Source organism: Notechis scutatus, chromosome 1 (genome assembly GCF_049901735.1).
Source record: "Notechis scutatus isolate UNSWTSFEM ecotype Mainland chromosome 1, rNotScu1.2, whole genome shotgun sequence".
Classification (NCBI taxonomy): domain Eukaryota; kingdom Metazoa; phylum Chordata; class Lepidosauria; order Squamata; family Elapidae; genus Notechis; species Notechis scutatus.
The window spans coordinates 330,681,742-330,708,553 of record NC_142009.1 but is presented as its reverse complement, the minus strand read 5'-3'; the positions used below and the strand labels follow the sequence as shown (position 1 = coordinate 330,708,553).

Sequence of the window (26,812 nt, the reverse complement as noted above, 5' to 3'; positions counted from 1 at the left end):
GTTTGTATTATCCTGGGGTCATGTGATCATCTTTTGCAACCTTTTAACAAGCAAAGTCATTGGGGAAGCCAGATTCTCTTTAACAACCAGGTTACTAACTAACCTAACAAAGCCAGTGATTCCCTTGACAACTTGAAAAGAAAAGTCGTAAAATGGGTCAAAACTCACTTAACGAATGTCTCAGTTGGCAATGGAAATATTGGGCTTAATTGTGGTTGTAAGTTGAGGACTACCTGTACTACTTTCTGATATCGTCCCTGCAAGTAAGATCAGGACCTTACTACATAAGAGTGCCTCTTAATTTACATAATTGACCAGAAGGAGCCCTGAGTGGCAATATCAAAGGTTGCAGAAAGATCAAATAGTTTCAGAAGAATTGCACTTCCTTAAGGGGACATCCGTTGTGATGATCAGGGCAGTGTGAACCAAAGCCTAGACTGAAAAGTTCAGCATATCCAAGTACATCTGCAGCTGCACAGACAGCACACTCTCTTAAAGACTTTGTTTAAGGGGCATTGTTAATAGAGGAATAGTTGGCATCATTCCCTGCAACTGGGGAAGCCTTCTTCAGGAGCAAATAGAACATTGCCTTTTTTAAGATCAATGGTACCATTCCATCATGTATCCATGTATCTATTTTCTGGATTTACCCAGTCCTTCATTTTTGTCAAGTACAAATGAGCTCCGATGATAGGCCAGAGAGCTACAAATGGCCTTCTTTGGATTTCTTGAACTGAAAGTGATCTCGTAGATTTATATTTGATATGTTTGTAGTATGAATGTACTCCCTAGCTATGATTATCTTTTTTAAAGAACTGGTTTAACCTTTCAGGTTTTGCTATATTAATGTGTATGTTGCTCAGATCAGCTGTAAGTTGTGTGGCTGTATCCCTTTAAAATATAAAGCTTTTACTGAGGAAGCTTTGGAAAAAGGAATCTGCTAGTGATGTTTTAATATAAACTGCTCCCACTTTGTATCAATCAATTATCCACTAAACAAAACACGAGGCTTTGAAACTGAGCAAAAACAAAAGGAAGAAGTAGCTATTTAGTTCTCCTTGTTTCCATAGGCGGGTCATTTTTTTTTCATGCCCAAAAAATGCTAGGCCACACAAGACATATTATCCTTATTTTCTAGAACTATAGTTTGCATACTCTAATGGCTGGGTCCACAAAGCATCCTAAGCAAAACAACAACATCATGATGGCTTTGATACAGTAGCCTTATGAAAACAAAGGAAGAAATAGTAGACAAATCTATTTTAAAGTTACAGGGTACTCTCTCTGAAGGATAGCTTGGATTCCTAAATGCAGTATTTGCCCATCACTGTTGCTGCTGTGTGTTCTCTGAACACGGAAACTGCAATTAGCAGTAACATTTGGGGGGAGGGGAGAGATAACAGCATCCAGTTATCAATCTGCACAAATGGCATTTTTCATTGATCACTTTTAGTTGGGCAGCTTTATTTATGAGACTTCATTTACAATTATAGTACAAGAAATCAATTCTTGTGGATATTATTTACACATGGATGGGCAAGCTAAGTTGTAGAGGTTTGACCCAACTTCTCTCTCTCTCTCTCTCTCTCTCTCTCTCTCTCTCTCTCTCTCTCTCTCTCTCTCTCTCTCTCTCTCTCCCTCCCTCCCTCCCTCTCTCCCTCTCTCCCTCTCTCCTCTCTCCCTCTCCCTCCCTCCCTCCCTCCCCCCCACACACAAATAAGTAGAGCACAAATGGTCTTGAATATGACCATTCACACCTCACTTATCTTTTTAAAAAATGCACAGTACCAATGTACTGTGGTACAAGTGCCACAAGTATATGTGGCAGAGAAGATCAATGTTTCTCAATCTTGGCAGCTTCCTGAAGTGCGGCCTTCTGTACCCAGAATTTTCCAGCCACTATGCTCCTTCTTGAGAATTCTGGGAGTTGGAAGTCCATACAACTTAAAGTTGCTAAGGTTATAAAAGGGTATATTAGATCTCCAAGATTCTTTCCATTCTAGGATTCAATGGACTCTGAAAAGGTGATGGCTAGCTTATTGTTACCTCCTCCAAAAATTTGAATGTTAGAACTACAAAGATAGATTTGTGAGGCATTTTGAGAATGAAATCACTGATCTTCATGCTAACCTGACATCAGTTCTTTTTACAGTTTGCTATAAAATGTCCTGTGCACTATCTAGTTTAATTCTGATCAGGTGGACATAGATGCTAATCTAACTCAAAATCTGAGGGAAAAGTCAGGTGTTGAAGACTCATTTGAAGAATAGCAGGGTTGTGATTTTTCAAACCCCCAGGGAACACCATTCCTTCCATTCTGTCAGGTACTGTGACAGAGAAGACATTTCTTCCTAGATTCCATCAGGTGGTATTGCTAAATAGGTGGGATCTGAAGCAAACCCATTCTGTTGGATCTTATGGGCAGAGACAGTAGGAGAAAGGCAGCCTCTCAGATAGCCAGTTCCTAGGCATAAAGGGTTTTCTATGTGATAACTACCTTAGAAGCTGATAGCATAAAATTCTTATACAGGTAGTCCTCAAGTTACAACCACAGTTGAGCCAAAATTTAGGTTGCTAAGTGAAACAATTGTAAAGTGAGTTTTGCTCCATTTTACCAATTTTCTTGCCACCGTTGTTAAGTGAATCATTGCATTTGTTAAGGTAGTAACATGATTGTTAAATGAATCTGGATTCCCCATTGACTTCGTTGGCAGGAAGGTCGCAAAAGGGAATCATATGACCCCAGGACACAGCAATAGTCATGAGCCAGTTGCCAAGCATCTGAATTTTGATCACACGACCAAACGGTCATAAGTGTGAAAATTGGTCATAAGTCCTTTTTCACATCCCATTGTAACTTTGAACGGTCACTAAATGGAACTGTTGTAAGTTGAGGACTACCTTTAACAGACAACCTCATATCAGACTGTATCTCCTGCCATTCTCCTAAATTGTCCAGGTAGAAAGTTCTCACCTCACCTATCATGGATTTGTCCCTCTACTCCTAAGAAAACATAGGTGCCTTAAGATCTTTATCTCCAGTGCTCAGAAATTCAGAATTCAAGAAACCTATTGCCAATTCCGAAGCACAAAGGAAGGCTGCATAACCCTGCTGACTTGCATAGAGGGAAGGTTTCAATTAAAAATGGCTTATTACATATTGAAGCCAAAAAGGCAAATGTGTAGGAAACACAAGGGAAGGCAATACCCAGCTTTCTAATTAAAATCGATACAGTCAGCGTAGCTAAATTAGTTTCTTAATGCCTCCTTAAACTCTTGGATTTCAGCATATTTTCAGAGGTCATTACAGAAAAATAGGTATAGGGCTCCTGCTTGGATTTTATTTTTATGGTGTAGAAGATAATTGAAAGGCAATTTCATTTAGGGAGATAGATTGCCTCTTTGTCCAAGAAAAAAAATTGTATCTCTGATGTCCAAAACCTAGCTGGCAAATTCTAAATTATATGGTGACTAAGCTCCCCTAACTTCCTTTAGTTGAATTCTAAAACGAGAGCCAGTTTGTTCTGGTGGTTGAGGCTTCATGAGTTTGGAAATGAGGACTGTGAGTTCTAGTCCCCCCTTAGGCATGAAAGCCAGCTGGATGACTTTGGGCCAGTCATTCTCGCTTAGCCCAGTTCACCTGACAGGGTGGTGGTTGTGTGGAAAATAGGAGGAGGAAGGGAGAATTAAATGTGTTCACCACCTTGAGTTATTATATAAAAAATAAGGGATAAAAAATATTTATTTAAAAAGGGTGCAGCCTTGTTTTCACCAGTTGTGCCAATATATTAATGGGACTACATGGGAGAGGGTTTTATGGGGGGAAACAAAAGCTGAGATTTATGTATTTATTCCCCTTTGACTTTGCTTGTCAGAAGGTCACAGAGGGTGAGCACCTGACCCCGTGAGACTGCAACCGCAAACCATCATTAATACTTGCCAGTTGCCAAGTGCCTGACTTTTGATCACATGACCATGTGTATGCTACAACAGTTGTAAGTGTGAAAAAAAGTCAAAACTCACTGTTTTCAGTGCAGTGCTTTTGTAACTTTGAATGGTTGCTAAGTGAACTTTTGTAAGACAAGGACTACCTGTAATAGTCATAAATTGCAATAAACAGATGGAAATATTGTTTTTTCCCCAACATTGAATGTATGGTTTGAGAGTGGAACCAAAACCAAGGTTACTAAGGGTGGTGATGACCTTACTTTATAGGGCATGTTGAAGCAGAGGCTAGAAACTATCTGTCTGCCATTTCATAGTTTGGATTTCAGCAGTGAACAGGATTGGGCTTGCTGTCCTTAACTTCCCATTGTAAATCCCAGAGGTGCTTTTTCAAAAAGCAACTGGATTTTCTTTGTTTGCTCGCATCCAAGAACCTTCAGTTCAGAATATTTTCAAGGAAAAACGAAAGAAAGACCAGTTGCCTTTTGAAAAAGTACCTTTGGGACAACTGTGACTGGATGATTGAGAATCTTCAGACATTCCCATTGTAAATGTTTTGTGAACATTGTAAATGTTTTGTGAAATGTTTTGTAGGGCCCATGTCTTCCTATCAAAAGTTCATTTAGTGACCATTTGAAGTTACAGTGGTACTGAAAAAAGTGACTTAATGACCATTCACACAGCCATTGCACCATCCCCATGGTCATATATGATCAAAATGTAGATGCTTGGCAACTGACTCATATTTATCATAGCTGCTATGCCTGGGGTCGTTTAATTGCCTTTTGCCACCTTCTGACAAGCAAAGTCAATGGGGAAGCCAGATTCACTTAACAACCATGTTATTAACAACTGCAGTAATTCACTTAACAGCTGAGGCAAGAAAAGTTATAAAATGGGGCAAGACTAACAATTCTCTTGCTTAACAACAGAAAGCTCAGTTGTGGTCATAAGGTAAGTTGCGGACTACCTGTAAAAGTAATTTCTCCTTCTGTACGGAGGAGTTACTACAAGAGAGGGAAGGGAACAGGCAGCAGGGACGAGTAAGGGATCAGGGGGGAGGAATGGGGGTGTGAGGCAAAATTGTGGGGCAGATATGGGGCTGTGCTGGGTTATCAGTGGTTGAGGGGAAGCAGAAGAGAGAAGATTCTGAGAAGATGGGGTGGGTAGACAAGCTGTGGAGGGAGGAGGAGAGGGCAATGAATATCAGCTTTGCCGTGCTTGAACCTTAAAATCACTCTGGGACTTCTCTTAAATTTTTATGTCTTCTGAACCATCAACATTATTTTGGTTTTTGTTTCAAGTTTGCCAGGGTTCATCTGAAATAGTTTGGCAGAACCTTCAGGTTTGAAGCAAAATGTAATTTTCTTATTGAAGATGTTTTTCTTCACAGCATAGTAAATAAAATTGTGTATATTTATGAAAACACTAGGAGGATGAACAATGCATTTCTAATAAGGTAGCAGAGAGGGAAATTGCATAAGATGATAATTGCCCCCTATGGCATGTTGTTGATATAGTCAATGGCTGCTATTAATTGCCTGTAATTGTTCCATTGGTATAGTAACCATACCGAGTCACAGCTTTTGTGTTACCATGATCATATGTCAGCAGTGCTCAAGTTACACTATTGTGTTACTGTGCAACTGAGGTTTTAATGCAGTAGAATATGTAAAGAACTGACTTTCACCATCTGGGGTTCTCCAGAACTACCATTCTCTTCATTCATCCCATGAGGGTAGAAGAAATTTCAAAAGTAACATGAAGAGAGAACAGCAGGTTGAGGAGCTGAGTTTTTGAAAACATGCAAAGAGGGTGTTCTGTTGTTCAAGCCTTTAACTAGGATTTAGATATTTGTTTTGTGCAAATGTTTGAATGCCACAAAAATTGTGGAATCCTCCCTCAGTATTTAAGAAATCCAAAGATAAACATGCAAGTAGTTTTCTAGTAAATGACATGTTACTGGACAATTTTCTGGATATGGCTCAGATGCTTTATGAAACACTTACAGCAAAACATTTAGTTCGCCAAAATGGTTTTCCAAAACATTCACTGACAATATTAGTAAGAGATCAGACTTCAGCCCAGCTGGAAGTTTTTTGGTTGAAATGACAAATTGCTACCTTTTGCAGGGTGGGGGGAATCTGTAAAATGGAAATAAAAACGTCTAACTCAGAGTAAATTCTTTGTAGTGTCTATTAACTCAAAATGTATTATTTCATATTTGCTATATTTTATCAGTGCAATCTTACAGCAGATGTTGGCTGCAGTACTTTCATGGATGTTTGCTGGCTTGACATATTTTTTTAAAAAATGTTTCATAATATAAATAAATTTAGAAAAGAACTTTTCCCTTGCCAATGACTTCAGGTTCTGTAAAGTATATAAACTGCTGTTCTTTAATCATACAGTTGTGACTTTTAGAACAGGTGCCCAAATCATTTTTTTCCCTACTGCATTTTTTCTTTTTCTTTGTTAGCTATTTTTTTAAAATAAATTTTGCTTGCTTGTTTGTAATTTAGGGGCTGCCTAACTCCAAATGGCTCTGGGTGATTTACACTTTAAAAGCAAGAACAATAAAAAATAAACAGCAAAACAACCCAAAAAACCCTATAAAGGTTCAGTGCCTGCCTGGGAAAACACCCAGGTTTTCAACAACTTTTGAAACATCATTAAGGTGAAAGCAGAATGAATCTCTGGGGAGATATTATTCCAGAGGACAAGCATCACAACAGAAAAGCCATTTAATCTAAGAGCAACAGTTACCATCCTGCTGATTGTTACAAACCACTCAGGCAGTCTTTTGGGATAATGAGTACTGAAAGTGCTTTGCTGTTGAGAATCTTTTATGTTTGGAATGGGAAATAATTAACTAACTTATTCTTTGAATTTCAGGAAATTATTTGTAGGAGGCCTAGATTGGAGCACCACACAAGGTAAATTGATCTGCCTCTTATATTGGTCCTAAACATCTTAACTTAAAACTATCTCATGATCAAAAGTATGAGTTTCTCCCAGTTGAAAGCAGGACACTGCACCTTACAAGATCCCAAGAAGGACTTGTCTTCGGCCTTTTGTGGTTTCTTTTTGAATGGCACAACCCCCAAAATCCATTCATTAATGGTTCTGCATCCTCTGTTCTCCTTTAAGGTACAGAAAGAAGTGATAGGTAGGCTGGTCTTCCTAGGGCTCAAACAGAAATCTTCAGAAATTTCCCTTGATTTTTAAAATCCTGCTTGCGTATATTGGCCCATTGACCACCACCATCATATCCCCCTTCAGTTGACCTTGTTATTCTGAACAGAGCTCCACTACTTCCCTAGCCCCGAGTGATTGGAAACCCATTTCAAGGTAATACTATTTTATATGTTGCTCTCTTTGTCCTAAAGAGAAGGGGCTTATAACTGTGGTTGACTCGAGTCATTCTGGGCTTATTGCAGTGTGTTGAATACCATACTCTGAATGATACTTGACAGGAAGGTTAAAATTTGCAAAGGCATTTTTAGCTTGTAAGATGGGGAGTGGGAGAAGAAAAAGGCAAATATTTGGTCCAACAGTGGGGAGGACTCTGGAACTACAAAAGGAGTACCAGAGGGCCACATACTGTATTTTGCATCCCCAGAAGCATGCCTTCACTTACACCTGAGAATATCCTCCTGTAAAATTGCAAACTACCTGGGGTGCATTTATTTCCGTATTGGTCCAAATTTTATTTTTAACAGACTGATCTCAACAAAGCATGTTTTTTGTTTAACAGAAACTCTCCGTAGCTATTTTTCCCAGTATGGGGAAGTTGTCGACTGTGTAATAATGAAAGATAAGACTACAAATCAGTCAAGAGGATTTGGATTTGTCAAGTTCAAAGATCCCAACTGTGTGGGAACTGTCCTGGCCAGCAGACCCCACACGTTAGATGGCCGAAATGTAAGTTATTCCACTTGGGTGCAGGAATACAACTGCGTGTCCAATTGACTCTTAAAATGAATGTGATTAAATAATGCCTTTTGAGCAATAATGTCTTTGCTGAATCCTGACTCTACTGGAGACTAGGACCTACTAGACCTCAGCTTTATTTTACATGCCGCCCCTACTATTTGAATATAATCTGCTCCAGGACCTGAGGTTGGGACATTAGATGGAGAGTTTTTTGTTGATAGTTTTATTTGAGTTTCTCCTTGGTGACCACTGTAGTTTTTTATTATTTGCTAACATTATTTTTATTGTCTTGATGTGCTATTGGTGCCCAGAGTTGCTTTCATCACTTGGGCAGTCATATAAATCGGTTTAATAAGTGTATATAAGAAATCACTTCTTTATTACTACAATTATTGTCCTTTCCCTCCTTATTTTGGGAGTTACTGCAACATTCTAAATTCCTGGGTTAGCCATCATCAAAGTAAATACAATGGTAGAGTTTGGATCTACTAATGTTACTAAACCTCAACAGTGATTGTGTACTACATTGTCATATACCATTTCAGGCCCAATAGCTTCTAAAAAGAGAAACTTTTTCTTTTGGTTTATAATGTCATCTGTACTTGGTCACCTCCAGCTTTTCCTACTTTCCTCTGGCATGTGACCTTTCCAAGGTGACATTTTAACAGATTATTTTTAATAAAGCCTTCCTTTAATTCAGGGAGATTTTTTGTGTCACATTTCTCTAGTTTTCTCTAGGAGAATAATATAACTTTGCTGAGTTGCACATGCCTCTACCACTGCTGACCCATGTGCTTTCCATTATTTCATCATACGAACATCTTAATATGTAATTTGATTCCACCATCTTGAAAGTGAGGTGGCAGGAATTAATATGCTATCTTATTTTCTCAAATGCTGGTACCAGTAAGCCCTCTTCACTTTTGCCCTCATTCTACAGATTGATCCCAAACCCTGTACCCCTCGAGGAATGCAGCCTGAGAGAACACGACCAAAGGAAGGATGGGTAAGGAAGTGTCTTCATGCTGCTTCATATTCATAAATTCGTCCTCTTTTTGGTATCTTCATTGAAATGTGGTGGTTGTCTCCCAAGACCAAGAGGCTTTGTTGTAAGCACCCTATCAAATGCAGAGGTGCCAACTAAAAATAAATGGAATTTTCAGGAGTAAACCTAGCTGATGAGATGTCACATTTTGCTGAAAAGTAACTCATAGGGTTTCCAACAGATTCTAAAAAACGAAATCTGAAATTTCAACTGCATTTGGTGGATGCATGTTTTCATTCTACTTTGTGAGGTTGAATATCAGGTAGGCGTGAAATCTCCCATTCAGATATTATTCTAAACTGTTGCTCAAAACAAAAGTAGAAAACTCATAGAAAAATACAGTTGGATCAGTAGTTACTTTTGGTTACAACTGTTACCGTGGTTGATTCCAGCAAAAATGAATGAATATTACAAACCAGGAGATGCACTGACAAAAAAAAATTCTTGAATAAAAATTTCTTAACTTCCTGCCTGTTGTTTTTAGGTTATATGATCTATTGGTCTTCCATTTGACCTACCAATCCATAATAGAATTTGCCACTGATACTAGTTTGCAAAAATTTGTTTTGTAAAGTTGACGATATCCTCAGAGGACCAAGTGGTTCTATAGGAGAATTTACTTTAGTCAGATTGGGTCCATATCATGAAGAGTTGTGAAGGCAGAGAGGGTAACTCAGTTAAGTAAGGCAGGGTAAATGAACTGTAGGTGTTTATCTAACTGTTCTCCAACTTGAATCATTTTTATGTATTTTATTTATTAGCCACCTGCCTTAAAGTTCAAAGTGATTCTGAATCATACTTCTTGCCTCCCTTAATGCTTCTTTGTTCTCCTTCAAATCATTGGTTTCATCCTTTTTTCTCTCCCAGTTGTGTTGCCATTGTTTTTACAGCACTGAAGTCCTACGAATCCCTGCTTTGCCCTTTCTTTTCGTCAACCTTTTAGACTTTTCCTTGACTGCTTTCTTATGCATAAGCTATTATAGCTGAGTTCTTTCCTTCCCTGTCTTTTTTGTTCTATGTATTATATGTGGTAAATTTCAGTTCAAATGCCTTGAGGGTAAGCAAGGTAACACTTTACTCATCCATCCATCCATCCATTCATTCATTCATTCATTCAATTTTAAATATTTTAGAGCTGTCAGCTCCACCAGCATGAGATGAAATATTCTTGCCAACTTCCACATGTCAGGAAATATATAACTTTTTTTTTTTTTAAATAGAGAAATCCTAATTTCAGTACAACTCTCCCTTTTCTGTTGGTAGAAAGGATCCAGGAGTGATAGCAAGTCCCATAAAATTTTTGTTGGTGGGATCCCTCACAACTGTGGCGAAACGGAGCTCAGGGAATACTTCAAGAAGTTTGGAGTGGTGAGTTATTGTGATGGAATATATTATTTTGTGAAGGGGTGTTGTCCTTCACCTTCTAACTCTTTAAAATATTAGTTTTTTCATTTGGTGGGATAAATAAGTTAAATAAGATTGTGGGTGGGTGGTGTTCGTTTGAGAAAAAAAAAAAGATATTTCTTATGTTTACAAAAGCCCTTCATTCTAACTTATTCTGTTTGAGAATTTCTGAGCTTGTGCTTTTGCTCTCCTCTTCTGACATTTTTATTAACGGGATGCCATGTAATTTGGCAATAGAATTTTGCAACATTACAAAGCTTTGTTACATGTTTACTTTCAGGGATGGGATCTGACCGGTATAACTACCGGTTCTGTCTCTCTGAGTTGTGCGAGTGCAATTTACGACCTGCTTAGCTGCCCGGACAGCTGAGCAGCGCTGCGTGCAAGTGCGCAGCAGTTGGAAAAGCCCTTTTTCCCTGCTTTTTCAACTGCAGCCATGTCACACAAAGCACCTGTGGTTGAAAAAGCAGGAAATAAAGGACAGGTAAGAGCCCAGGCGGGTGGGTGGGCCAAAACAGCAGCAGACATAGAACCGGTTCTATGTATGCTCTCTGTCTGCTGCTCTTCAGAACTACCAGTTCTACAGAGGTGGACAGAACCGATAGAATCCCACCCCTGTTTACTTTCATATGATTTCAGCAGTGGTTTTGCTGCAGAAATAATGTTTTGTTGAGGGGAGAGTTAATGGATAAACAGTATCTTAAGTAACAACCTGAAGCCTTTAATAAGGACTCAGTAACTTTCTGCTTGGACAACAATACAATTGATAAAAATTGATAAAATTTGCAATTGTTACCTTGGATCATTCGCAGATGCATTTGTTTTGTTTTTTTAATTGGATTGGATTGGATTTTTACATTTTAGCCAAGTTTGACTCTTAATGCCCCAGTGTTTACAGTTGATGGGTCAGCATATTTGTCAGACACCAATATGTCAGCATATTTGAAAGATAGCAAACTGGGAAATTTATAATGGGAATATAAGGAGATTGTATTGTATTATAATATGGTAGTCTATTCTTGGTCCTGGTTGTTAATACTCAGGGTTTCTGGCCTTTTTGCATAAACAGGACTAACAAAATAAAAACTCTGCCTCCCACCTCAAACAACTTTTTCATTGCCTCTTTGGCAAGATTGTTCAGTTTTCATTAAATATTCACATACCTTGCGTTGGGTTATATTACTTTCCTCCTCTGCTCACTCCATCCCTTAGTTTTCTTTCTTTCTCCTCTTTCCAAAATAGGTAAGTGAAAGTAGTTCGTTACATAGACAAATGCAATTTATCATTTTATTTGTAAGATTTTTGTATGTTATACAACAGCCTTTCCTAGTCTAAAATACCTTTAAATATTATGCAGCATAGTTCCCGTAATCCCTCACAATTGGCAGTAACATTTGGGAAAGGTGTGGGATACAGTCCAAAACTCTGAAGGAAACCAGGTTTATATGTCAATATTAAATAGTATGGGAGGAGTCACAATCTTACAAATGCTGTCTTCTCTGCTCCAGTCCCTCTGTGCTAGTCTAGTATTTATACTGAATTATACCCATTAGCTTTCATTATAGGATTCTATTAAATCAACAAAGCCTATAAAAATAATTGTGGCAGGTAAAGATAAGAGTATATACGCTGTAAATTTTCTATTGCTTCTTATCAAAAAAGCTTCACTTAGTGAGATGCCTTGTTTGCTCACTATACCACTCAGCCATTAGGTGGTTTATTTTGCTTAATATGTGTGAACCATGATAATCACATCCTATTCATGACATCATGTTAAACTGTAATTTAAACATGGATTATTCCACAATGTGAAGCTACTGTTAGGGCATGTCAACAATAAAGTCCAGAATAGAAAATACTCTGGCATTTTAGAAAATTATGACTGACAGAGAAAAATGTTTGATGAAACTAGAGCTATTACTATGTTTTCTATTTCCTTGTTTAAAAATACTTTCATTATTTTGTGGTGGTAAAATCTCCAACCGAATCCTCTCCCCAAAAGCAAATGCAGCATGTAAGTATCTTTAGGAAGGTGACTAGTGATACTTTACAGAAGCACTAAAGCTCCTTCTCTTTGGGGTTACATATGCAGTCTAAATTATAGAACTATTACAGGTACATTTTTAAAAGGGCAATGTGAAAGAAATTAGCAGTGTAGGTTTATTGGATAACTTTCTTGAAAATAAATAGTGAGCCAGCACATATGGAAAAGGATTAGTGTAATATAGTGTGTAAAAACAGCTGCCTCGTGTAGCTATATCTTTAAAATAGTTTATATGGCAGAAAGGACCATTTACATCTTGCCAGCCTGGAACCATATTTATTTTTATTTGTAGTAAGTTTAATTACTTTTAAGAGAGGTTAAGCTTATGAATGCATTTTAGAGAACCTTGGCAGATATGAATTGAGTTATCTCGCTAAGTTTTATGTGATACGTCTAAGAGCTTTCAACAAAATAAAACAGCCAGTGTACCAAAAGTGCTTTTTCAAAAGGCAACTGGACCTTCTTTGTTTTTCTTGAAGACATTTCACTTCTCATCCAAGAAGCTTGTTCCATTCTGACTAAAGAAGTCAGAACTGTTGTAACTGAGAAAGCTTCTTGAATGAGAAATAAAATGTCTTCAAGAAAAAATGAAGAAAATCCAGCTGCTTCTTGAAAAAGCACCTTTGGAACAACCACGATCTGAATGACTGAGAATCTCCATAGACAAACAGCCAATTTCATATAGTGGTTAGGATGCTGAGCTTGGAGAGAACTAGATTATGCACTTGATTGTGAAACTTCTTGAATAACTTCAGTCCATTCATTTTTTTTTCCCTTTGCCTAACCCACTTCACACAAAGTACAATAATTAGTACCAGATGTAAAATCAGGGTAGACCTGAGGTAAATTGCCTTGAACTCACAGAAAAGACAAGGTATAAGTAAAGGGAATCAAGGGGTGTTTTTAACTATTTTGCCCAGCTGAATCAGAAACTTGACTTTCCTTTTGGGAGAAGACAGTTGTCAAGGCATAATTGGGTATGCCCCAAAAGGGAATTAATCCACAATAGAAGGATTTCCATTTGGTAATTTGAACCAAGGCAACTAAACAGTCTTCAGATTAACACTAAAACCTCACCCTGCCTATTCCTTTTCATTATGTAATTGTCCTTTGGGTCTAAAGTCCTCCCTTGGGAGAAATTTGCAGCTTTTAGGACAAATGTTCCTTAAAAGCCCTTGAATGATCAATATGTTCCCTTCTTTCCAATGATCTTTTGCGCTGCTGCTGTTCTTCCAGCCACATAGGCTCAGCCTCCCCTTGTGAAAAGTAGCTTCTTGGTGCTCAACAAAAGAGCCTCTCTATGTGAGAGGGCCTTTTGCTGTAGCAGATACTGGTTGAGATGCAGAGAAGAGTTGATTGACTTCCTTTATCTTAGATTGATATGTATTCTTTTTTTTAAACTGAAGTTCATTGTTTTTTTTTTCTAAATAGGGGGAAAATATTCACCTCTTATTTACAAACTAATCCTAACCCTTTTCTGATTTAAAGAATCACAGGTAAACTCAAGTATAAAGTTGGGATTGAGCGATGGCTCTTCCGCACATTGTTCAGCTTCTTTTATAGGGTGTGAAAGAAAGAGGGCTGCTTGGGAAATGGGGTTGAAAGTTGAGGGAAGCATGCTGTCTCCAGGTAAAAGAAAGTCTAATCGGGAGCTCTGTATTTTTCCCTGCTCTCCATCACACTGTAGCAGTCTCTAAATTGCCTCTTGAATACACAAGCAAATCAAAGGTGAGTAAAGATAGTTATTGCGTGACAGCTACTTAGACTAACAGGCTTTGTCTGTCACCTTAGGGAGTTGAATTACCTGTTTAAAATAATTACAAAGACATATTGTAAAGTATACTGTACTCAGTGTTCCTTGTTTTTTCGTCTGGTTAAGGCATCGGTCCTCATTCCCCAGAGCTACCTGCTTTTCTTCTTTTTTTAATAAGATGTTTTTCTGCTGCTTCAGCACAATTAACCATGGCCACATCTGTTGAATGCTTTCAAAGGGTTCATAGTATTGTGTACCGGATTCTCAAGAGGGGCCTTTGCCTTGTCCTGTTGGTGTTTAAATTGCTGATTATTCATAATTATTCAGTACCAGTACTAATAGTAATGGCAGCATACTTCTACTGTTAAAGTGAGAAGATTCAAATAGAAGGGGATTGGCCTCAGTCTGTAAGACATACGCTGGAAGAAGTTTGTTTTCTTTTGATTTTCTTCCTAATAAGAAATTATGATGGCAGCTCCAGTGCTAGTATACTATGTTTGGAGGCAGCAATGGGAAGACTGGATTTCACCGAAGTCTCTTTAATATGCCCACAATACCTTCCTGCTATGTATTTGTGGCTTTGATTCATATTGACAGGAGTTTCTCTGAAGCCAAGGTTCTTTTCTCACACTTCTCACAATCAAAGTAGCCAGGCTGGGAAATCTGCAGGAACCATTATTGTATAAGGAAGCAAGCCATGGAATGGTCCTTCATACCAAAGCCCCATTTGAAGAATGGAGACTGATTTGTGAACATTTACCCGGTTAGCCACATAGCAAAAGTTCATGACAGAAGATTATATTTGTAGCTTAGGGCTAAACTGTGGGGTTGTGGTGACCTCAGAGCTTGGTTATTTTCCTGCAGACCTTTCATTACCACACTAGGTTGACATCGTCAGTGCTGGTGTAGTGCAGTGTCGCACTGATGTTGTCACCTAGTTTGGTCATGAAACATCTGCAAGGAAACAGAACTTAAGAGAGCATCAAGGATCCCACAGGAAAAGTTCAATGATATTTTTATACTTCACTTCATCTTGCTGATAAAGGTTCCGCTGATAAAATCAGGTTCATCTTAAGTTTTGTCTGATAAAATCATTAGTAGAATTTCCTTTTTATCTTTTTTTCAGGTTACTGAAGTGGTAATGATCTATGATGCAGAGAAACAGCGACCCCGAGGTAAAGAAGAATTTAGTTAACCTTTGATTTTTCTTTATCCTCTTCCTATGTCAGATGGCAAACTTACACAACATCCACATATATATGTATGGACACATGTGCTCATATATGTATATATGTCTTTTGTAAGCTGCCTCAGGAATTTATTTCACTGAGCAGACTTTCACAGAGGCTTTTCATGCTATTTTATCTAGTATTATTGTTTTAGAAGTCAGACACTACATTGCCATGTTGTTCATTTATACCACTCTGAAAAGGTGTTTTCCTTAACAAAGGCATGGCACTTGTATTGATCTGCTCCTTTCAATTAACTCAAAAGCCATGAGAAAGGAGTAACTAGATACTTTTGATTTTTCCACCTTTAAAGGTGGGCACCATTAAGAACCAAGCGCCTATTTTTGTTTTTAGGACAGGAATCCTTGTGAGGTGCCAGACTGGAACAGATGTTAATGCTTGCTACATTTCTCACATTTTCTTTCTTTTAAGTGGCTACAGCTGAAATTTGGAGCCAAAAGCCATTTGTTGCTTGAAACATTCTGTGGATGGGAGTCAATGTGGCACTTTTAATTTTGCGATTCCGCTTGTATATTGGAAAAATCAACTCCCTTAGTTGGCAGACCTGAGCCACTTACATAATTCGTTTTTGGTCCCAGCAGAAAGTGGCCATTGTGTTCTCCAGCTATTCATTGCACCAGTCACCTTTCAGTCATTTTTTTTTTTGTAGAAGCAATACTTTTAAAACATCATCAGTGTGAATTGCATTTCAACCACACGATAGCATGTGAAACATGCTGGAAAACAGTTTGCCATCTGGACTTTCCACTTCTTCTTGTTTCTGTTATTTAAAGAAATATATATAGACATATATATATATATATAAATTCTTCACTTCATATTTATTAAGCTGTTAAGTATTAGTTTTATCTTTAATTTAGACACATCTTTAGTGACATATATAAGTGTTTCATAGTAAAAGTACAGTAAACATTAAGTTCTTTCTTTCCCTCTCTTTTTCTCTCTCTCTGTAAACTGATTTGTGATTAATATCTCTTTAGATTTCTTCTCTCTAGGTGATAGATTATCACAGAGGTACAGGCCATTTCAACAAACGGAGGAGGGACCGGGCTTTGTCTTTATTGGAGTGTAAATAAAGTTTTTACTATGTGGTGTGGGAGGAGCTATGAGGGGCAGTTGCTCTAATTTGTTTTGCAACAGCTTTGCACTATTTCAACAGAAAAATTCACCGACACAGCAAAGAGCAGCAACTTTATGTACCTATCGCTGTGTGTACTTATATGCTTAAGCTAGTAGAAGAAATCAACTATAAGAATTCTGCCTACCCGGTCCATTATTTTGTTCTCTCATTGCAAAAAAAAATACCCCACATTCAGAAGTCTTGGAATATTTTGCATCAGTCCACACCATATTCTAAGTAAATAAAACGTAAACCTAACACATTTGTGATGGATGGCCCTGAAACTCTGACTTGCCCACATACTATCACAAAAATACTTTTAACTCACCTATAAAGTCCTTTATAAAACACTTGCTGTCTAATCTTCATCTCTTTTCCTTTTCTGACCTGCAAGCCTGTGCTGTCAATCGTGCTCCCCCCTCCAAAACACTCGGAGCTGTGGAGGAAACCGGTCCTCTTGACTTCAGCTGTCCCTGCAGGCACCATTTTGTAACCAGGGTGCCTCTTGAGGATTGCTGAAGGGCCACTAAAATGCTGCCTTGGCTCACTGTGTTCAGTGTTCAGCTAGTTCTTCAATGTTCATCTACAATTCAGTAATTGAATCTTACATTCCAGGCACAAGCAATCTCCTTTTAGCTGGTGGCTTACAGTACCTGCTTTTACCTGTATTCACTGTTCCCATTATGATCTTATGCCTCTTCCCCTTGGAATAAGTTTGATCAGCAAAATCAGACAGCAGGCCAGTAAAAATGAATATATTTGGCACTATGATAACCTGCAAAGGCTGCTTATAAGATTGCTAGGACAACTTCTTTATTCCCAAGTAAAACTCTAAGGCCTACTTTTTAGAGATCCTATGTTTTTTGTATTTTTTTTCAACAGTTTTCTGAATCTTACATGTCCTCTTGCTTTTAGTTATGCTTTGTTCATAGCAAAATCAGCCAGTGGTTTCAAATCTGAGCTGAACACAATTTTCCCCCAAGACTAATAAACTTCCCAATTGAGTTACACTAAGTCTTTTTGCAAGACCGGTTGGTGAACAGCTAATCCTCAAAACAACAAAGTCATCTCGAAATAACAATGGCTCTCTAGACTTGGAATATAGTAGTGTCACCCCTCATAAATCATCTTTATGAACCTGACATATAATCATGTCTTTACATGAGGTTTTGTTTTACAAAATCTGAATAATTAAGCTGAAAAAAGAGCCAGGTTAATTGTGTCACCAGGGAGAACATAATTTGCCCAGCAAATTGAAGATTTTTTTAAATCAATGTCAGAATTGCATATAGAAATTTAATTATGCCTATGCACAACTGTCAACCAAGCTAAAGAGCCTAATCTCCTTTGAATTATACCAACTTGGAGTTGGCATTACGGGCCTGTAGCTTGCAGTATTCCAGTCTTGCTTTTTAATCTCTACCCTCCCAGAGAAATGTGTGACTTGGTTTTTGGTATTCAAAGAGCATGCATCCATTGACTGGACCTTTCATCTCCATCTCATCTCTGCTGTTGAGTAACCAGATGGACTTCCCTTGCCTCAGGTTATCATTGGACAGTTGATAGGTGGGTCTAATTGAAAAGAGGCAGAGAAGATCACTCCATTGAGGTACCTGGTTGTTTATGGCAGAGATAGGCAACCTAGTGCCTCCAGGTAGAATTCCTCTATGCTGTTACCAAGATGGCAAGTTGTGGTCAAACATTTAGGTTCTTACCAATCAAAACATCTGGTTGGCACGACACTTGCCTATTTGGGTCTCACAACAATTTGAAGGATGCTAGAAGCCTCTTGGACTCTCATCTTGGGAAGAGATTGTTTTGAGGATGTGAGAAAAAATGCCCTTGTCCTTTTTTCTTTTCCCCTAGACTTTTTGTTATGAAGAAACAACAAAAACCTGTAAGGAAGAAATTAAGGCATATCTGTTCTCAATGTCCTTTTTAAATCCATTTTGCTGTTGGTCTAAGTCCAACTCTACCTCTCTTAATTTATTTAAATCTTCATAATTAGGTTCAAAATCTTATCTCTTATAAGAGTTCTTCAGATTATTTCATCAATATTATTCTTTCCAATTTCTAAAGGTATTTTCAAGGGCACTTCTCTCTTTGCCTTGCTCTGAATATGAAGTACAGTGCAGTGCCCCATTTGTTCATCCAGCCTCTATTTACTCTTTGGTTCTCGAGATTTCCCACCTCACCCCTTCACTTCACAAACTTGTGTATGATGACATCTCTGCCCAAAGTACCCAAGTACCCTCTCTACTTTTGGTCATCCCATAAACACATTAATCATCAAGTCTGGCTCAAATTCTTTAGGTGTTGCTGTGTCTTCTTTTCTAATGCTGCAGTGCTGGTTTCTCTTTATTTGGTTCCACGGCCTTTTTCTTTTCTCCTAACCACAAGCAAGAAAAACAACACACTATTCTATATTTTCCTCTAAAATCAATATTTAAATTTTTATATTGTGTTATCATTGGGATGCAGAAATGCCCCTTTTTGCAGTTTTCTTTTTTAAATATCCCCCAGACTCATATTTTGGCTTTTAAAAAAGGTTCCTTGTTCTTTAAAGGCTTGTGCGTCACTGGTTCAACTCCCGTTTGGTCATAATGCAAACACTTATCTGCAGGAGATGCTTTAAAAGTTGCCTCCTCCACCTCCTCAACTGCCATTTCTTAATTTGTTTCTTGCTCTTGTTGCTGACAGCAGAATTTTGACCTGCTGCAACCAATCTTGGCCTGTATCTTTGTGTCTTATTAAGTATAAATCTCTACAATAAGGCTCTACGAGTTTACCCAACTAAGTTGGATAAGCTTAGAGAGACACTAACTGTTACAGAAACTGTATCTGTTTTTCTGTTGAACGCTTTAGAGCAATAAATGGCTGCTGTCAGCACTAGCTGCAAAGCAAAATGAAACCAAGGGGGAAATCTCGGGTTTTGGGGAGGAGGGAGGGAGCCAATAAACGACCTGTCCCAAAATGTTTTGTCCCATACCATTCTCTCTTTTTCACTTTGTGCTATTGCTCAGTTGCTTTTCTAAATTTGCCAAGTGGCATTTAAACAAACAAATGTACGAATATCATGTAATGGAGGTTATGGATTGATTTGGCCATAGTTACTTGATGCAGGTGTTCTGCACAGAACTTAGTCAGATTCCCCCCCCCTCCACCCCCCACGCATTTGTTAGAAAGGCAAAAAAAAAAAAAGAGTGTATCTGTGGACATTGAACCATGTTTTCTCCATCAATTAATTTTGCATGGAGTGCTGAGCTAACTATTTTATTCCCCCTGATCCAAGATGGTCCAGTAATTGCAAACTAGCACTGAGCTTCCCACAGCCCAAGTCCACCTGAAGCCCTTGTTTGAACCCTTGGTCCGCCCCTAATACTGTTCATCATCCTGTTTTGTGTCACAACACCCTGCTACCTTGATTCACTCTTCGTCGTTGGCTAGGTTTTGGATTTATTACTTTCGAGGACGAACAATCAGTGGACCAGGCTGTCAACATGCATTTTCACGACATCATGGGCAAAAAAGTGTGTAGTTGTAGTTTTATTTTACCTTAAGACAAAGCTGAGTCTTGAGGCAACTAGCAATTTGGCTGGCGAATAGAAACTGGGTTGTAGAGTAGAGGGGGTTAAAAAAAACCAATTTGAATGGGTAAAACCACATTCAGAAAAACATTTTATAAGTTAGTTCATATTGGATTTTTAAAAAATGTATGCTACAGCTGCCTATAGATTCCTTTGGAATGTTTTGTTTTGAGAAGAATCATGGCAGACCAACTTCCATAACAGCTAATATTTGAGTTCAGGCATCATGGACTTAGTCCAATAAACCAAGGTTTATGAGTCAGAAAAACAGTTTTTCTATCTGCTCACTCACTTCTCTCTTGCACTTTCACACCAGACTTTCAGGGTTGATAAACCACATCATATCAAGAGGTGTGTGAGAGAGAACAGAAGCCAAATAGGCAGCAGAATGGTTTATTGGATTGAAATTACCTCATTTGATCTGACCCAGCTTGCTCATCATACCATGCAATGCCAATAAAGGAGAATATTTGTAGCTCAGGGTTGAAATAAGGGGTCCTAAATACTCTCTGAGCTTGGTTGTTTTCTTGCAGACCTTTCATTGCTCAAACTAGGGAACATCATCAGTGCTAGTGACATTTCATTACCCAGCTAGGTAACATCATCAGTGTTAGTCACTAGCACTGACAATGTTACCTAGTTTGAGCAATGAAAGGTCTGCAAGAAAACAACCAAGCTCAGCATCAAGGACCTCCTCATACCATGCACTGCTTAGAATCAGATATTCTTCATCCCCAAGTACAGAGTAGGAAATACTGAAAAACAGACAGGCTTTGTCTGTTTGAAGTATGAAACACTTCAAATAAACTGACATGGAGAAAAGCTACAATATGTCTCTGAAAACTTTGACTTTCATAATTAAGACCACTCTATTGAGTTACAGAATGCACTAATTTTGGAGTCCTAATATGTTGAAGGCCATTGCATTTGCTTGTCTAAATTCTAAGTTGTACCTTCATTGCTGTTCAGACATATTTTGTATCTTGAAAATACAGAATACAAAAAGGGAATGGAAGTTAACCTTTATTTTCCATTTGAAACGGCAGTGAAATCTCTATGTTGCCAAAGGCTCAGCTTCCCATTACTATTCCTTCAGATGTGTGTTCTTTGTTTCACCTTCAAACTCGGGGTGGAGGGATTTGGAGGTGTGGGGGAAGGAAGGGAAACTAAACCTAAGTAACCAATTGACAGAGGCATCCTGAAGGAATGGTTGAAATAAAAAAAAATGGGTCATTTACTGTGAGACTTTGAAATGAATCCACCTATTCTTTTAATAGTACTTTTTAACCACAATACAGTTAAGTGACCTTTTGATTGTTGTTATCTTCATACTGTGTTGTCAACACTTCTAAAGAGGTTTTACAGGTGAAAAGGTTTCTGCCTTCTTACTTGCCTTTGAGCAGGGCTTCGCTTTAGGAGCCAAGCCAGAGGAAGAGTAACTAAGAACTACAGAGTGCAGCTTTGACCTTTGTGGGAAAAGTCTGCTGAAAAGGGAACATTGAAGGCTCTTATACCAAACATAAATTATAAGCTGCTCAAAGTCTCTAGAAATGAAGCAGCAGTGTATAGTTGTAGTAATAAATATAGGAAAGTCTTGCTGCTTTGCTGGATTCACCAAAACAGCAAAGCCTTCAACTGGAATAATTTTTCCAAAAATATTTGCTTATTGAAAAACAGGGTATCCTATCCTCTTGATGCATTCCGGTTTATATTTTATAACTGTTAAATGTTTTTTTTATTTCAAGTTTAAATTATTTCTTGTCAAAATCCATTAAATTTTCCTGGACCCTGGAAGCATATTCTAGGATATCCTTATTAATGCATGAGCAATTGATGTCATTTAAACAATTAGTGAAGTTTATTTCTAAGCAAGAACTGGAACTACTTCATCTTTGGTTTGGTGCTAATTAAATCCAGGAGCTGCTAACACTGGTCTGGTGGAACCAGGAGAGCAACTCTACCAAGTGCCAGAGCAGTTCAGGCAAATCTCCAGGACCTCCTGGACCAGTTTCAAAAGGAGCATCCTTCATGGTCCTTCCTGAAGAAGCATCCTCATGAACTGGAGACAAAAACTCAGATGGACCAGACTAAAGCACAGGGGCAGAATGCATGCTAAGCGAGAGCAAAACAAAGTTCAGATGCAAAGATTTTTGTTGGCTAGTAAAATGCAAATTGCTGACATCTGGGGAAATCCCACCCTATTTTTCCTCAGTCTTGAAACATTATTACTAGGAAAACTGCAGGAGTTCAAATGTCCTAAAATCTTACTGTGAAAAGTTTAAAATAACCCATCTGCAGATAATCCCTCAACTTACCATCATAATTGAGCCCAACATTTCTGTTGCTAAGCGAGACCATTAAATAAATTTTGCCCCATTTTACAACCTTGCTTGCCGCAGTTGTTAAGTGCAACTGCTAAATTAATAATAACAATTGTTCCAAGTGAATCTGGCTTCCACGCTGACTTTGCTTGTCAGAGGGTCGCAAATGTTGATCACATGGTCCCGGGATGCTGCAACCATTATAAAATACGAGTTAGTTGCCAAGCGTCCATATTTTGATCACAGGCCATGGGGATGCTGCAACGGTTATAAATGTGAAAAATGGTCAAAAATCACTTTTTTTCAGTACCATTGTAATTTTGAACAGTCACTAAATGAACTGTTGTAAGTTGAAGACTTCCTGTACTCTCTGTGATCTGAAAACTCATTGTGAAAGCCAGCATCCTACTCCACCCTCTTAAACAGATGGTAACCAAATTGATTTTAGAATATTAAACCTTGGGAAGATTCCAGGACATTTGAAGGCAGAATTGATTTGCTCAGCATAGAAGCACAGCCTAGAATACTAGATGTGGTTTTATTTTAATTCTGCCATTCACATGCCAGGTTAATTCACAAGAGAAGGTAAAGGATTCTTGATTGTCTCCCACAATAAGACCCACTTAGCTTTAAGGAAAGTCCCATGCCCATTTAACTAAACTCTATAAGTAAAAATGCTTGAAATGTACCTAGAGAGAAACTGGACTCTTAAGCCTGCTCCGTTTCCAATGTCACTCGGTGATGCAGAGCTGAATCCCTCCCATTAAATCTTGCAATTATGTTTGCTGAGTGTATTTGGATTAACCCCAGGCAATTCTACAGGGAAGTCTTTTTTTTTTTTTTAGCCAATTCCATTTTTAAAGCCCCACCGTACAGCGGTGCCCTTCCTTTTTGGTCTTTCCTCCCCTTCTTTGCAAAGAATTTTTTTCCATGACTGAACACAGTATGAAGGTTTTGCTTCTTATTGACTCAACTGTCCATTTTTTATTACCTGCATGTTTGTTTACTTTTTTTGTTAGATGTAATGTAAGGTTCTCTTATCACATCCATTCCTTCTGACATTGTTTGAGTTAATTGAGGTTCTTTAAGCGTTAGCCTGGGAAAGGTAAGTCTCTATCTTCCATTAGACTTTTAAATAATACTTTTAAAAAATCTTTAAGATAAAAAGGATTTGAAATCAGCAGACAATATGAATACAACGTGTGTTTCTCAGGTATGAACAAAACTGAAGAGCAATTTAATTGCAATAGATCTTAGCTATCAATTTAACTTCTTTTTTCAACATTGTCCAGAACAATCCCTCCCCAAGGACCGGCTAAAGCCTTAGTACCTCCTCCATAATGTTCTCTTCACCCTTGTTTATAACAATCATTTTGGCCTATCTTGGTATCAAGATTTACATATGGAGAGTGAAAACCCACTGAGGAGATGGTACTGCTGCTTTAAAATGAGGAAGAAAGTAGCAAAACAGAAGAGAAATCACGAATAGGCATATTTTATCCTAGCACCGTATGAAGTTAAGACTTCCAGAATGGTTTACTCTGTTATCCATTGTACCTGAGAAACATTGATTAAATTAGCAGCCTTAAAATATAAGCTTGCAATACTTTTATGTACTTAGCAATAAGTCATAACATGCTAAGATAAAGTTTTTAAGTGTAAAGATAAGGGTGTGTGTGATGGGTAAAGGGGGGCAAGCTATCTTTCTGCCGCCTAGGGCTGAGCATTTGTCCTCTTTGTTTAGGTGGAGGTGAAGCGAGCCGAACCCCGGGATAGCAAGAGCCAGACTCCAGGGCCAACAGGCACCAGCCAGTGGGGAAGCCGGATCATGCCAAGTGCCGCCAATGGCTGGGCAGGACAGCCCCCACCCACCTGGCAACAAGGATACGGACCTCAAGGTACCGGTTTTCCATTTGGGTTTTGGCATCCTGGGTGGTTTCAGTCTGCCTTGACACAGGCCCATTTGTGGCATCACTCAAATCAGAATCAGGCCTGCTTGAGGCCAGGCCCTGAAGAGAAAATCTTATGGTCCTGTCAGATGCAGGATTATGTGGTTTCTTGTACCACCTGATTATGCTATAATGCAATACTTCTGTGATCTTGATGGGCAGTAGAAATTCCTTATCGCTTGAGTATAGAAAGTCCTTGATGTACCACCAGTCACTTACTAACCATTTGAATTTACAACAGACCTGAAAAGGGGGATTCACAACCTGGATCTGAAGTTCTGACAGTTCGGGCCCCTCCAGGGTCACATGACTGATCTTCAGGCACCCAACCACACAGCCACATTTACAGTTTGCAGCAATCTAAGGTCACATTTGTGACAGTTTTGCTGAATTTGCTTAACCATTGGTTTGCTTTAATGATGGTTCATAAAATGTTATACAATTAGATCGGTCATGTGAGGGGCCCATTTTATGACCATCACAACATACAACTGTAATGGGCAGGCTCCCATGTTGAGAACTGTCTATATTGGAAACCTTCTGTAGCCTGTGTGAGAGAATACCAAGCTCTGCTTTTTCATTTGTTCCAAGGAAATTAACTTTTGCTTTCTGAAAATGGACATAAGCTCTATAAAAAAAAGAGTCTCTCTCCTTGAATTTTGTCATGAGGTGGAAAGATTAAGTCCCATTTTTATCCAAATCCAGTCTTATTACTCCCTTGTGGATTTATTAGTTTTGGGCATCTCCATTAGGGCTGCATCTTGAATTCCCTGTAACATTCCCCATTTTGATATCCAAATGTCTTCAGAGTAATTGTGTGTAATATTAGTAACTTTCTTAATAGATAATATTAAACTTTGCAGAATGATAAATGCGTAACACTGACAATGAATTGATGATACAGTTGTGGTAACTTGTTTTTGGTGTGTGTGTGTCCCTATTTCTTCTCTTCCATCTGCCTTAGGTATGTGGGTACCAGCTGGACAAGCACTTGGTAAGTATGTTCTAAGAATTTTAAAAATGTGCATATTCAGTATTGAAATTGTAATTATGCAGGTTCAGATTTTTAGCAAAATCTTATTCTGTGCACATTTTTTTGCCTTTGTTATCCAAAGATCTTTTTGCATCTGTTGTTTTGAAGCATTCGGGCCCTTTGAACAAGAATTCATAGGTTTCTTGAGATGGGAGACAATAATTGGACCTTAGAACTTCCCATAGATAATCAAAGCTTGTGTGAGCGTGTATGTATGTGTGTACATTTAATCATTTGTCAGATAACTGGGAAGATCTGGAGGAGACAGGGAATCACCCTTTCCTAGTGACCTAGTCCTTTTTCTTCCCACATGGTGTGTTTGTGCACAAAGAGGCTGTTCTTCTAATGCCAAAACAGAAGATAGAGTTTAGTACGGCCATGTGAAAAGTAGCTTAAACCCAATGATATCCCAGTAGCCCTGCACAGAAGTTGTTCCATGTATGGAGAAAGAAACAGGACAATAGATATTAATCTTACTCCAGTTTCCTTATGCACAGGGTTTGTGCATTTATATATTTTGTACTTAGAAATAAAATCTCCAGTTACAGATTCTCCATGTCTAGGCTGTAATTCATCTCCACATAATTAGATTACTGGAATGCGCTCTACATGGGGCTACCTTTGAAAATGACCTGGAAACTGCAATTGGTACAAAATTCAATGGCCAGGATACTAGCAGGTGCGAGTCCCTACTGTAATAGAATTCCTCTGCTCCAGTTGCTCCCTTGGTTACCACTACATTTCTGATACAAAGTGCTGCATGGCTACAAGGCCCCGCATGGCGTGGCTGCTAGATACCTGCCGGATGAAGTGAAATCTGCCCTAGCCCAGGTGTGCATGTGGGATGGGAAGGCTTAGGGCCCCTCCCTGCATCAAATCAGGGGGACCTAATACCAATATTATATTGATACTCCTCCTCTGTAGCAATCCCCAAGCTTTGAATCAAGCTGCTTCTGGAGCTACACCTTGCACCCTTCCTGTAGCTATTTCACAAGGCATCAAGACCACAAGAGCCAGTTTGGACTAGTGGTTAAGGCACCAGGCTAGAAACCAAGAGACTGAGTTCTAGTTCCATCTTAGGCATGAAAAGTTGGCTGGATGACTTTAGGCCAATCATCAGGAGATTGTGAGTTCTAGTTCCACCTTAGGCATGAAAGCTAGCTGGGTGACTTTGGGCCAATCACTCAGCCCAACACACCTCCCAGGGTGGTTGTTCTGGGGAAATAGGAGGAGGAAGGAGCATTAGGTATGTTTGCCACCTTGAGTTATTTATAAAAATAATAAAGGCAAGATAAATATTGTTTAACGGGCCATTTGGTGTATGTTTTTCTTGACACATTATGTTTGGGCTGCTCTATTACTGTTACTTATGTTTATTGCCAAGCTTAGGCTTAACTGATTTCTGTATTTTAAATCTTAGTATAA

The 26,812-nt window shown here is 38.6% G+C and overlaps 1 protein-coding gene across 3 annotated transcripts in view; it reads left to right on the top strand.

Annotated features, from left to right (window-relative positions):
* DAZAP1 (DAZ associated protein 1) overlaps positions 1 to 26,812 on the top strand; it is a 60,110-nt gene that overhangs the window by 21,458 nt on the left and 11,840 nt on the right. For 2 of the 3 annotated variants that reach the window (XM_026685148.2, XM_026685149.2), the window contains exons 2-9: positions 6,841 to 6,881; positions 7,703 to 7,869; positions 8,822 to 8,887; positions 10,190 to 10,294; positions 15,254 to 15,302; positions 19,945 to 20,027; positions 24,150 to 24,303; positions 25,319 to 25,348. In XM_026685148.2, coding sequence (XP_026540933.1) covers positions 6,841 to 6,881; positions 7,703 to 7,869; positions 8,822 to 8,887; positions 10,190 to 10,294; positions 15,254 to 15,302; positions 19,945 to 20,027; positions 24,150 to 24,303; positions 25,319 to 25,348 — 695 coding nt within the window. The remainder of the gene's footprint in view (positions 1 to 6,840; positions 6,882 to 7,702; positions 7,870 to 8,821; positions 8,888 to 10,189; positions 10,295 to 15,253; positions 15,303 to 19,944; positions 20,028 to 24,149; positions 24,304 to 25,318; positions 25,349 to 26,812) is intronic. The other variant, XM_087952727.1, reaches the window with a different exon arrangement.